Source organism: Balaenoptera physalus (assembly GCF_965194825.1).
Source record: "Balaenoptera physalus genome assembly, chromosome: 12".
In the NCBI taxonomy this organism is placed as follows: domain Eukaryota; kingdom Metazoa; phylum Chordata; class Mammalia; order Artiodactyla; family Balaenopteridae; genus Balaenoptera; species Balaenoptera physalus.
Window position 1 is genome coordinate 65,667,579 of NC_138897.1, and position 13,952 is coordinate 65,681,530.

Sequence of the window (13,952 nt, forward strand, 5' to 3'; positions counted from 1 at the left end):
ATTTATCGGCCTTTATCCTTCAGTTTCTATGTCAAGAATAATAGCAGCCTTTGCATTCCCATTCACAGTGGCACCACTGCAAGCTGGAAATGTTTATGTAACTGCTAGGGTGGCGTGATTCTAGAGGAGGGCTGAGTATAGTCCAGAAGGAACAAAATCCAAGTAACGGTTCATTTAGGTAGATGGGGCTTCCAGAAATGCTTTGGAACATTCTAGTCCTGCCAGGAGTCACCCTGTTATTGGTTCTGTTCACAAATATTCCTTTGCTTAGGCAACATGGTCACAATCAAATCTTTGAAACCTAAAGATTTTATTTGGCCCTAAAATTGCTTCCATATACAAATATGTTTTATGTCAGTAACTAGGACAAGGCTTTTTCCCCTGCAAGAGGCAGTAGAGCAGAGTGGTTAGTTAGAGTGTAGACACTGAAGTTACACTGCTGAGGCTCAGATTCCAGCTCTGCCAGCAACCTCTCAGTAAGTATTAGCTAAAATTCTTATCATTATTCCATTGATTCCAAAAACACGTCACTCAAAGCACATAGGTAGTCAGGCTTTAACCCAAGTATAGCGTATGCTCATGTCATTTTCATAAAAGCTAACACCTTCTACACCTGTTAGTGCCTCTTCCAGGATGTACCAAAGGGAACCACTTACATTTTCACCAGCATCCTGCATCCCCCTCCAGAGTACAAAAATTATCATCACTGTTGTTGACTTTTAAACAAACATGGGTTGCAAAGACAATAAGCTAACTCATCAACTGCAGAAAGCATATTTTCCTTCAGTTTTTGAAGTCTTGCAGACATTGACCATCTCTGAAAGCAGCAAAGAGCACCAGCGTGGAGTCCTGAAGGCCTCTCTGATGCCTCCTTAGAGTCAGACTACATGTAAGTGAGAACAGCTTAATTCCAAAGACCAGACAAGTCCCTTCCCAAGAGGCTTCGTCCAAACCAATTTCTGATATAAGAATCACACAAGGATGCTTTAGAGAGGAGCTTTGGAAGGCCAAGAAACCACTGGAGGAGAAAATGGGGCTGAGCAATGATCTGGGAAAGAGAATAATGATGACAGAGGAGCAGAGGGGGAAATCAGAGGGAGACAAAGGGGAAGACGTGTGCTCTTGGCCTGTTTCTGCAGCCTGTCTGTGTTGGGTGGGGCTGGACTGTTTGTGTATCAGAAATTATTTTAAGGCTTCCATGGGTGATCTTGTAGATTTTTATTTTGAAATGATTCAAAATAAATTGATTCAAATTGATTTTAACACATGTAGCTTTTGTTTAAGAAAAAAGAAAACTTCTAAAAATATTATGACAAAGTTAGGTCTCAAAGCCACTATTTTCATTTATTTTCTTGTTTTAAGGTCTTAAAGTAATGGGTGAGGGAAAGGAAGAAGGTATCCAGAATACTTGGGTCATTTTGTTTTGAGTTTACTTTTTTAAAAATTGTGCTTCTTTACCTGTTTTTACCGTTGACTTGAGACATAGTTAAGAGTGGTGTGGAAATGCACAAACTTGTCCTTGCAAAGGTAACTTAAGGAAAACCACAATAAAAATTATGAAGGCTATAAAAATTTACAACAGAAAAAGAATTATAATAATGACTAATCAAGATAGGATGAACTCATATTGGAACTAAGATACTAGAAAATATGAATTTAAAAATTGGGAAGGTGACGATTAAATACGAAGTTTCTGGTATCTCTTAGGAAGAAAGTGGCTATTGATTAAATTTATCTTTATTAACACATTAAATAATACCTACTATATTGTTCTTTATTGTTTTTAAGTATTTTATAATTATTTTTAGTGAATAAGATGTAAGTCAGATTATTAACCAAAAAAGAGCCAAGAGTTGAGAGGTTATGACTGATACTACAGACAGAGGTTTCCCAAGCTGTTTTAGATTTTATATGTAACCTGTCCATTAGTGTTTGGTTTATACCGATTTTCTCTTAATTAAATCTGACATGACCTTTTGGTGTCCAATCAGGATTTCATATGTTCTAGTAATGCACCTGGAAACTGACATCCCATGACACTAATTATCTAGAGAAAGCCATGAATGTTTGCACAGTTCATGTTGGCACCCTTTCTTATTTCAGTCTGAAAGGAGAATTTTAGGGGATGGTATGAGTGAGGTGTAAATATCACCATGTGGATGGTGTGTCCTAGAGGAAGTGGATGCACTCACAGTGGATGCCTAGTTTTTTCAGATATAAGAGGAGCACCTTGTGAGCCAATTTAGGAGAATCAGGGTACTCAGCAAGTTCCTGCTCACCAGTCAACTATACTTCAATTTAAAAAAGGAAAAGAAGTAGAAAAGTTAAAAAAAAAAAAAAAAAAAGACTCAGGCAGTGGGTAAACCTACTCCAGTGTAAGAAGGGATTTGTCATTGTGTGAGAACCACGGAAATGTAGTAACCAAAAAACAAAGAAAAATAAGAAAAAACCCACTGTTTAATGTCATTAATTAAGTCATCACTTATGACCCTACCTCTTTTTTTTTTTAAACATCTTTATTGGAGTATAATTGCTTTACAATGGTGTGTTAATTTCTGCTTTAAAACAAAGTGAATCAGCTATACATATACATATATCCCCATATCTCCTCCCTCTTGCGTCTACCTCCCTCCCTCCCTATCCCACCCCTCTAGGTGGTCACAAAGCACCGAGCTGATCTCCCTGTGCTATGCGGCTGCTTCCCACTAGCTATCTATTTTACATTTGGTAGTGGATATATGTCCATGCCACTCTCTCACTTCGTCCCAGCTTACCCTTACCCCTCCCCATGTCCTCACATCCATTCTCTACGTCTGTGTCTTTATTCCTGTCCTGCCCCTAGGTTCCTCAGAACCTTTTATTTTTTTTAGATTCCATATATATGTGTGTTAGCATACAGTATTTGTTTTTCTCTTTCTGACTTAACTTCACTCTGTATGACAAACTCTAGGTCCATTCACCTCACTACAAATAACTCAATGTCATTTCTTTTCATGGCTGAGTAATATTCGATTGTATATTTTTGCCACATCTTCTTTATCCATTCATCTGTCGATGGACACTTAGGTTGCTTCCATGTCCTGGCTATTGTAAATAGAGCTGCAATGAACATTGTGGTACACGACTCTTTCTGAAATTATGGTTTTCTCAAGGTATATGCCCAGTAGTGGGATTGCTGGGTCGTATGGTAGTTCTATTTTTAGTTTTTTAAGGAACCTCCATACTGTTCCATAGTGGCTGTATCAATTTACATTCCCACCAATAGTGCAAAAGGGTTCCTTTTCTCCACACCCTCTCCAGCATTTATTGTTTGTAGATTTTTTGATGATGGCCATTCTGACTGGTGTGAGGTGATACCTCATTGTAGTTTTGATTTGCATTTCTCTAATGATTAGTGATGTTGAGCATTCTTTCATGTGTTTTTTGGCTATCTGTATATCTTCTTTGGGGAAATGTCTATTTAGGTATGACCCTACTTCTAACAAGGCATTATTTCATTATAGCTTCAATGCCAATCTTCTCTTCTTTTACTAAATTAAAATTAAAATTCCACTGGACTGGTCACTAAATTATATTTCCACTGGTGGACATTCTAACCCTGTAATGCTGGACATAAAGGGTGTTTCACGTGAGAGCTGTCCTTAGAAAATGCTGCCAGTTATATTTTTGAATTTAGGTTAAATAAAGTATTCCCAAGTTTTCCCCATCACGGAACAATTTCTCAGTGTTTGCTTCTAAATCTTTAGTTGATTTTTATTGTTTCTTTCAAATGGTAATCAGGGGGAATATTCTTAACAATTCAGGAAAATAAGCAAATCTCATCCTGTGCACCCAGCCGTCTCAACTTCGCTTTTCTTTGTCTGCAGCTAAAACCAAAAATTATTCATAAAAATTCCATGATTTTCACTTAAGTAGCCTCAGGGGAGAGCAAATGCACCTATCAAATAAGTGTTGTTAAGGATTATTAATTATTAATGCAGAAGCCAACTGTTTTCTGTGTCACCGTTATCACTTTTGTGACATACCAGACAGATGCAGTCCGTAAAGCATGGTGGCATATTTTACCTTTTACATTTCACTACTGCAAAAATGAAAAGCTACTAAATGTAAAATTATAAACGTAAGTGTTATAGAAGCATCGGCTTGAAAAATCACTTAAAGTTTTGTAATAAAAACTTATTCAGAAACCACTGAAGGGACATCTAATGTTTGGAACGTTGAGTAACCGACTTCATAATACTTATTCTAGATTATCTCCAGCAGCAATGATAACAGTAATGGATCAGAAATTTAGGGCGACTTTTATTTATGAGCAAGAGCTTGAAAATGAATGCGTAAATCTTAGGCCTCTCTTTTCCACATCGGTGTTTCAGCGTCAGGGGTCTTCGGTTCCGATGGAGTGAGCTGGATGCCACAGGGCCTGACCGAGCCCACGCCCGGCCAGCGCGCAAAGCCAGGACTCCTAGTTTCTGCAGCTGCACTGCCCTTAGGGTCCCCGCCCCTCCCCTCTGTGCTCCTGCCATTCGGTGTGCACCCCACACCATCCAGTCATGTCAGGTAGTTAAAGGCTGATGTGCACAGACAAGGCCCCCAGGCTTTGGGGGTCATTCTGAAATTTTCAAAGTGCACCTGGATTGATGTGGGTGGGAATCCCAGCTTCAAAGTCACTTAGCCTCCTAAGCCTGGTTCTCATCGTAGGATAGAAACATAGTTGTGATGCTGAATAAATGAGATGGTGCATGTAAAACACACCTGGCCTGAGGACTTACCCACCTGCCTCATTTAATTGTCCACCATCCTTCTCAGCCCGCTTCCCAGGTCCCCTTACTTTCCAGCCCAGAGCCCTCAGCTCTTTTGCTGACAAAGCAATGGTACTGCGCTAAAATCCTGCTCGGTTGCATCCAAAACTGTCCTCCAAGGGCAGCCCTGTCGACCCCAGTCTGATTCAAAGGTGAGCCAATGCATCCATGACCCGCCGGCTCCTGAGCCAGCCCAGCCCAGGCCTGAAGCCCACCTGAGCCCCTGCTCTGCACCAGGGAGCCTGTCAGTGGCACTGTGAGGCCAGCAGGGGCCTGTCCCCCTGCCCAGCCACGTGTGACCTTCCTGCCCCGGAATCACCACCGGGAGCCACACGCTGCTCGCGGGCCCTGGGGTTCCAGGCATCACTGCCTGGATGTCTCCGCTGCTGGTTTCCACCGGCCTTGTGGATGCCAGGGAGCCATCCTCAGAATATAGTCATATTTTGTAATATATCTAGAGTATTTTATAACTTTCTCTCTCATTAATTGGTATGAGAGGGAAATGCATGATCTCTTTGTTTATGGTTCTTTACTGTTCATGTTCAACATTGTCCTGTTTCTCGGGAGTTTTTGTTCAATAAATAGAGTAGATCCCTCCACTCTGGACACTGATGTCTGTCTACACCTGCGGGAAGCTCAGGGGCTCCCTCTGGACTTGACCTTTTGATACCTGGGCTCAGCTTTCCAGCCCACTGGGCCCACATCCTCCAGGCCCCCTTCCTTCCTTCCTTCCTTCCTTCCTTCCCTCCCTCCCTCCCTCCCTCCCTCCTTCCTTCCTTCCTTCCTTCTTTCCTTCCTTCTTCCCTCCCTCCCTCCCTCCCTTCCTTCCTTCCTCCTTCCTTCCTTATGGCTGTGGATACCTCGTCACACATCGGGCTGAGCCCACCTCCTCTCAGACAACCAAACACTTCTTCCTCTGCCTTCTTCCTAGAAGGTAGGCTTTCAATCTAAAAGATTGCTCCCTAGTTGTGTTTTTAATGTCTTCTTCTACTACCTATAAAGTCCGAACCCACAATTCTTGTAAAAATTTCGCATGTTGTCTCAAGATGGCACCCATGTGTCCCTTCCCCACTCAGGTGGCACTAAGTCGCCCCTACTGGATGTTTCACCCAGAGGACCTGCCCCCCTCATTCGTCCAGCCAAAGTCACATCCATTCTGCACTCCACCACTGCAGGAAGAAGTACAATCTCTTCCTGACGTTGACTACTGTAGACATACATCACTGGCTGACAGTGGTCTGCAAATGGTTTCCCTTGTGAATCCCCAAAAGAAGTTTGAAAAAATTATGTACCCCCTTTGAACATTTTAAGTTGCTATCTAAAGTTTTCATCATAAGTTTATATACGTTTATTTGTTAATAGGAGATAGGCGATATTTAATTATTTTCTAAGATAAAATGAGGATTGATATAATGAGAATAAATATTTTATGATGTGCGATAAATAGAGTTTAACCACCTTACAGATTAAGCACACCGAATCTGAAAGAAAACGCATGAAACTTTCATCCATGGTTTGCATCCAGGAAAACTTGGCTGTCCTACAGAACAACCCAGTTCCAGTTAAAAGAATAAGTGTTACCAGCCTCTACCACTTTGGATGTTCTGAATTTAGAGCATCTCAGGATGAACCAAAACACCCCATTTTTAACACCAAATTTGTCCCTTTATATGTTTCATAAGGGAAGGCAGGAAGCACTGTGAGTTCCCAGGGTCAGTATTTCAGTCCATCCCTTGGTTTCACACCTGCAGGTCTTTTCACCAGGGCAGTGCCCCATAGTAATATTTAAGATGAGTGAGGGCTTTGTCAAGTTTGAGAAAGACCACTGTTCCTTGGACTCCTCAGGGAGATCAGTTTGGGCAGAGTCCATAAAGCCGCTAACTGTCTAGAAATTACTACTTCAGAAACTACCCATGTCCCCCTTGGAAAATCTCCTTGTGTGTGCAGAGGTGTGCACATCTCAGGTGAAGTTCGAGAGTCCCAGGACGCCGACCTTACTGCACTTTATATGCGAGTGTGGTGTGTTCTTGCCTTATCTCCACCTTACACAGCCACAAGCCTCTTGAAAGCAGGGGCTATATTTCTGTTACCACTTTTGCATCCCTCACCATCCCTCCCAGGGTGCCTGGCACAGAGCAGGCTAAGTGCTCACCCGTGGATATGGGTCGCACACTCAGATTCCCACCAGGGGCCAGGAAGGGGGTAAGAATGAATGAAGCAAGCTCGGAGGGGTCCCAGGGAGGTGGCACCTGCGACAGCAAAAGCCGGGACTGGAGATCCGGTCCAGGCACAGGCTGTACGGGGCCACATTTGCCTCATTAAAGAATCTGGGTTTTACTCAGTGGAAACCCCTTGGAATATTTTTAAGCAGGAAAGTAACGTTTTGCAGAGGCAAGCTGTGGCTGAGATGGGGAGAACAGGGTGGGGGAGCCCGAGGCTGAGGCTACGCTGGTCATTCAGGGGGCACGTGGCTTGGGGGGGGGCGGTGAAAATGGAGGGAGTAAACCAGGACGTGCTGGGTTCTGGAAATGCTCAGATGCAGGGGAGGTTGAGGCTGCGGAGAAGGGGCCTTGGGAGAGGACGTGCCCACGAACTTGGCCTTTATTCTATAGCAGTGGGGCCGTGGGAGGCTTAAAGGAGGGAAATTGATCTCATATTAAAAGGCATTTAAAAAGGTGGTTTTCAGGTGGTTGACATGGCTTTCCTTCTCTTCTGCTCTTGCCGGGATCGTGATGACTTGTACACACACACCTGTCAGGTAGGGCCCTTCCCAGTTCCTTGGATGCTCACCTGGCAGCAGTGTGACCGGTGGGGTTAGACCTCACCCCAGGGGCAACTTTGCTGACCTCTCTCTGCCTCAGTCTCCTTTCAGTAAAATGGGGGAAGAGTAGCACCTTTCAGATAAGGTTGTGATTTTTAAATTAATGACATAATACATGTAAAACACTCAAAGGAGACCTGGGAAATAGTAAGAGCTCAAAAGAAGTTAGGAATTATCCTGTTTACAGTGGAATACCAATTCGTATCTGTACCCTTTCTTCCCTTCCAAAAACTCTGATACGCCACCGTGAGCTCCAAGGACCTTGACTTCCTGTGGCTCTAATGCAGAAAACATACTATATAGAAATGAGAATGTGAAAAGGAGGGGTAGGAATCATCTATCAAGGTTTGAAATTATGATTTTTAATATCTCCCACTGCCCATGAACTAGAGAACTGGTCTTACACAATAGAGCCATCCTTGAATGTCTTTCACTTACACTTTTCACGGCTTTTCATTGTTTTCATTCTGCTCTAGTTCTCTCTGCCCTTTTTTGTTGCTGCTCCTCCAGGGCTGGGTGGTGTAAGAACACCCGTCCGCACGTCTCCTGCTCAGCAGAGAGAGGTCTGTGCGTGCTGACGATCGTCAGGGAAGTGGGATGTGGTACTGGCCTGATGCTATTGAAATTTGCAGGACCTTACCTTTTAAACGCTTCGGTCCCCCGGGGACAGCTGCTGAGAATAACCTTCCCGCCTATTGTGCCAACATCTGTAAATGCATGGCCACAGTGATCGTGGGGCTCGCACCCAGCCAGCAACTGCAGAAATCAGATACCTTCCGGGGCTGTCACTGCAGCCGTTCATGCCAGAGGGGGTGGGGTTCACAGCATCCTTTGCCTGCTGTTTCCTTGTCTTAGGAGTTTAGCTGTTTGTCCACCCTGAGAGCAATCTCCAGTGACCTCTCCGTGGGTTATTCTCCCCGTGCTGAGGGTGTTTTCCAGCTTTTGGGAGACAGACATCGAAGGTTAGGAATACATCCCTAGCCTCCCCAGGTGGTCCTCCTCAGGTGGTCCTCCCCCAGTTTCAGCCCAGCGACCGTGTGGGACTGAGAGTAAGCGCCCTGTGTACCAGGCACGCATCTGGAGACTCTCGGTGTTGGCTCACAATGGCCACGGTCATCCGACGCCACCAGGAGCTGCTAAAACCACATGGTGTCAGTGAGGTCACCCCGCCCCAGCCTCCAGTGTGCTTTTTGATTTTGTTTGGAGACATGTATCTCTGAATCATAATGTATTCGGGTCTCAGGAAATAATTTGAAATATGCTGAAGAGAAAAGGAAAACAGGATTGACAAATTTTGCATTAAAAACCTTACCTTTGGGTTCCTGCCTTCTTCCGTGTTTCCCCCTCCAAAAAAAAAAAAAAAAAAAAAAACACAAGATTTGAATGAACATTTCATGAAAATATCTTGAATCATCAGCCAAGATAAGACTCTGCAGTGCCCACCTGAGCAGTTTCATCACTGAATTGCCCCAGGTGTGGGACCAAGTGTGGGAGGAGCCGAGTGGTATGCAGGAGGGGACCACACTCACATCCAACAGCATATGGTGCCACCCAGGAAGGAGGGAAGAGACAAGGGACAAGGAACAAGGAAGAACAGGGCAAAACTGCACAGGGAGGGTGGGGGAAGGAGGCTGGGGGACCTTTTCTAGCACCAATTCTTTTCTTTCTCAGATCAACTTAGAATAATCTTTGTGTTCAAATTCATTTTCAGATCTTAGCCCCAAACTGTTTTAGTTCTTCTGGATACCTGTCCTAATTTTAGCACTAAAAAGACCCTCACCTAATGCATTCTTCTCTCCTGATCTTTTTTTTTTTTTTTTTAGTCCAGGTCAATGGGTAAGAAAATCATCAAGACTAAATGATGATTTAGTGATCATTGTCATCACCCAAGTGAGCCACTGATTTTTATAAACGCCCTTTATTTTAAAGGTAACCCGAACGTAGCTAAGTAAACATTTAAAAACCTGTGTCACCTTAACTACCGCTTTGCCCCTCGGTAAAATGGCACAGCCATGTTCCCAGATAATATTTTACGAGGGAAGTTCCTTCTAAATCAGAAAGAATTGGGATTTCTTGATTCAAAGAGCTTGTATACGGCTTAGACTATTCAGTAGATTCAAAACCTACAAATCTTGGGTGTTCCACAGTTCCACCTCCATAGGAGACCACGTGACAGGTCGGAGGTGGAGCTGAATGCCCCGATGCTGTAGATCTGTGGTCCTTGCCCAGGAGACCCAACCCCCGGCCCCGGCCAATAAATGCAGAGTCTCTTGGGTTAGGACATCAGAATTGTTTAGAAGCTCCACAGTAATTGTAATATGCAGCCAGAGTTGAGAACCACTGCCTTCGACGGAGAACAGTTAGTGGAAGCCAGGATCGCACTCTGGCTCCAGATCATGGGTTGAGTTAAGATTGGAGGCAAAGCCTCGGGGCAGGGGGACTCAGAGGAGCCACCTGCTTAGTGGTTGGGACCAGCTCCTGCAGCACTGCCCGGCGGCGCTCTGTGGACTGGGTAACCATCACGCTCATTCTGAAGAAGCTCCTGCAAAAGATGCCCCCCTTTCTATGAATCGGGAAGGAGTAAAGGCAATGTGCTTTCAAGCTTCTACAGATAATCTCTGAAATATGTCAAGAAACGGACTCATACAAATATTATCTATTAACATTACTTAATATTTTTATATTTAATATAACAGTATAATAGTAAATAATATGGTTTATCCTGATGCATACAGACTTATTCATTCATTTATTCATTGAGCTGCTATGTGCTGGGTATCCCACAGACACTAAGGAAAGAGCAGTAAACCACGACAGCCACATTCCCCACCCCCCAGAACTTGAGACAAGTCATAACAACAGGGTCTGAAGCCAAGAAAGGGCGAGTGAGTTGCACCTGGGAACTTGCCCCCAGCCGTGAATGTCTCTGTTGGGCATGGAAGGGAGAGGGGGCTTTCTCCCTGAAGGCACTCGCCGTCCGCCATGCTGGGACATCTGATTCATCCACGGTAGCCCTTGTCATCAGAACTGTTTCTAGAAGTTTCAGAGTAGGTGGCACAGGCCTGTGCATCTAGTGAAGGAAGCAGAAAGTGTCAGCCCTGTGTTTCGGGGTCACATTGGGAAGGCTATCTATTTGCACAAAGATGGACTCAGGGTATTTTTTCCTTGTGAGTAAGTAACAAGCTGTTAAGTACACAACGGAGGCACCTCTCTCCCCGAAAGCTAGAAGCATAGTGATTGATGGAATCCGATGTTTATTTGTGTCCCCTGTAACCTTGACTGAAGTCACTGAAATCTTCAGCCTGTGCCTCAGGAGAATGGCACGCACATGCCAAGGGACGGGGCCAAATGGCAGGCGCAGCTTCGTGGTGGGCAGTGTGCAAGGTCCCATAAGGGGACTCGACACAGAGGCTCAGGAGTTGGAGGCGTTCTCACGGGGAGGGGAAGAGTGTAGCCATGGCAGCAGGAGGAACGATAGATGTTTGCATTCCAGAGAGGAAGGAATGAGGCTTGACAGTGAGGAAGAAGAAGAAAAGGTACACAGGAACCAACTGGTAATCGGTCAAGAGGAAGGGGAGATGACTGAAGGCGCCCCCGGCTGTGCCCCCATTGCTCAGCCAATGAGTGACCATTAATAAATATCTTTAAATGCACCTTGTTTTTTTTATTTTTGTTTCGGTCTTTGTTTTTGCAGTTTCAACTCTTTTATTACCTTGGGCTTTAGAAGGTTTGAGTTAAATTCCTTAATGTTCATTTTATAAGGCAAATGAAGGCTACAAGTTCTTCTTCCTAACCTATGGCTTAACCTACTGACTTCTGCAAAATAATTTATGGAGAAAGCTTTCTGTTTTTACTGATCAAATTCTACACTCAATGATAATATATCTCTTTAAAAAAAAAAAAAACTTATAGAAAATTTCAAATATGTACAAAAGTCAACAGAATTGTATAATGAATCTTCACGTAACCATCACCTGGCTTAAAAATTGATCAACTTATAGCCCAGATTGCTTTAAATATACCTCCAACTTATCTCCCTCCATTCCTTATAATATCTTAAGGTAAATGCACCTTGTTTTGTTCTGACGCTTGGCTGTGTGTAAAATGCCTAAGTGTGCATTCGTTCCACGAATCCTTAAAATAACCCTGAGACGTGTTCCTCAAATCAGTATGTGGATAAAGAGAGATGCAGACACTAAAGGTCTCAGTGGCCCAAGTAACTTGCCCCAAATCACACAGCCAGTTCAGAGCCAGAGGCAGATCTCAAACGCACATGTTTGAGCTCCAGACCCAGTGATCTGCAGCGTCCAAACACAGCATCACAGCTGTCCCAACCCATCCCTAAATGCCCCTCCGAGTCCCCGTGTAACGTGACTCTCCATGCCTTTGAAGTTGTCTTCCTCTCCTGTCCTCACACGTCTGCTGGTCGTATAAAGATTTATGCTGTTACATGTAGACCCTCAGACATGCATGGGCATAAAGTCGAGTTTGGGTTTTTTAAAAATCTGCATTAAAAGAGAGTTTAAGTTCCAGCTTTCCATACCTATTACAGTATCTATAGCACTGGCATTTTATAACCCATATTTTCCCTCTTTTTTCCCCAGTCCATAAAAAGAGCTTTTTAATACTCAGATCCCAAGAGCTGGGGCAGCAGATCCCGGTCACGTTCAGTGACAGGAAGTACAACTGCTTGAATCCAACTCCTCTCTCGCTTGAGGGAGTCGGGCGAAAATTTTAAAAAGGATTGATTTGACAGATAGCACAGAATAAGAAAAATATTAGAAACAAGAAAAGGCCATTTTTCCTATAGATGCTCATTTCATTCTATATACCGTTTCCCGGGATATCTGCCAGTCGTTAGCAGGAAGAGTAATGGTACCCATTTCTTTTTTTAAATTTCACTCTTGAGTATTATGGAGATAAATGGCTAAATGATGAAGAAATAACTTTCTTTCACGGCAGTCGTTTAAGAAGGGCAAAAGAGCTCAAATGCAGATACACTGGATGACATGAGAAAATTCAACCATGAGTGAAAAATTCAGTATTTCTAAGGGTGTCGTTTTAGGAAGAATACCCTCTCGCACCAACACTAGAAGGAGAGCTCTGTCCACCTAGAAAAGTAAGGGGACTGCCTGTGGCCGTCCATAGATGTCTTTGCAAGCCCCAGAAATTTTCCAGTTGCAAACTCACAAAGAAAACAAAAGTCTCTGCTGTGTTTTGCTGCAGGACCAATGCAAGAGACCATCTATGACTTCTGGAGGATGGTGTGGCATGAAAACACAGCGAGCGTCATCATGGTGACCAACCTGGTGGAAGTGGGGAGGGTAAGTGGTCCTCTCCGCCTGCTGGTCATTTGTTCCTTGCTTAGCCAGCTCTGGAAGCAGTGTGTGTCCTTCCAAAACTATCAGCTACCACGGCTCCTCCTCTCGCTTGCTGCACTTGCTTATAAATTATCAGTAAACATAGCCTGAATTGCTTTCATTTGTTGTGATAGCAACAGACAGAAAAGGCACTCAAGATGTAAAAGCAGTTGTTATCCGGCTATATTGCGCGCACAACAACACAAAAACACGGCGAAGCATGCATGCTGGTTGTTGGGTGTCAGAACACAATGGGAGCCCCCAGGAGACAGGACCGCATTCCCCACCTCGGGGAAATCCACTCTGAGAACAGCCAGCAGGCCTGGAGTCAATCCTGGGCTTAGAAATCCAACATCTCCTCTCGCTTAGATTTTCCTTTCCTCCCTTTCCTGACCTGTAAAGTGGAGACCACACTCCACACACCGCCCCCCCGCCCCCCCCAAGGTCTTGGGTTACTTCATCTGTATTGACTACGGAGGAGCTATTTTTATTTAACCAGGAATTTCTTAAGTAATTAAGATCTTGGTCGTGGGATGCGACAGGATTCTTTCCAAAGGGAAATTTTAAAACGAGAAGATACACAGGGTGCAACTGCTTTGTTAAATAGTGGCCCCAATTCTATGGTTCTGCTGGAGGACCCATTACTTCTTAGAGAGGTTGACATTGTGAGATCTACCCTCAGCCTAGAGATTAGCCTTGAATTGAGATATTGGGGCAGAAACCATAAAGGGGTTGTTTCTTAAGATTGGCTGTTGGCCTTAAGAAGAAAGGAAATCCTGCCATTTACAACACAGATGCACCTGGAGGACATCACGCCAGGTGAAATAAGCCAGTCACAGAAGGACAGAGACTGCACAATTCCACTCATAGGAATGATGGAGAATAGTCGAATTCTTAGAAGCAGAAAGTAGAGAGTGGTTGCCAAGGATTGCAGGGAGGGAGAGGTGGGGGGTTGATGTTCAGTGGGTATAA

At 44.1% G+C, this 13,952-nt stretch overlaps 1 protein-coding gene across 6 annotated transcripts in view; it reads left to right on the forward strand.

The window, feature by feature from the left end:
• Positions 1-13,952, forward strand: part of PTPRM (protein tyrosine phosphatase receptor type M) — a 745,633-nt gene that overhangs the window by 673,231 nt on the left and 58,450 nt on the right. For all 6 annotated transcript variants that reach the window (XM_082418591.1, XM_082418592.1, XM_082418587.1 and 3 more), the window contains one exon: positions 12,847-12,944. In XM_082418591.1, the coding sequence (XP_082274717.1) occupies positions 12,847-12,944 (98 nt within the window). The remainder of the gene's footprint in view (positions 1-12,846; positions 12,945-13,952) is intronic.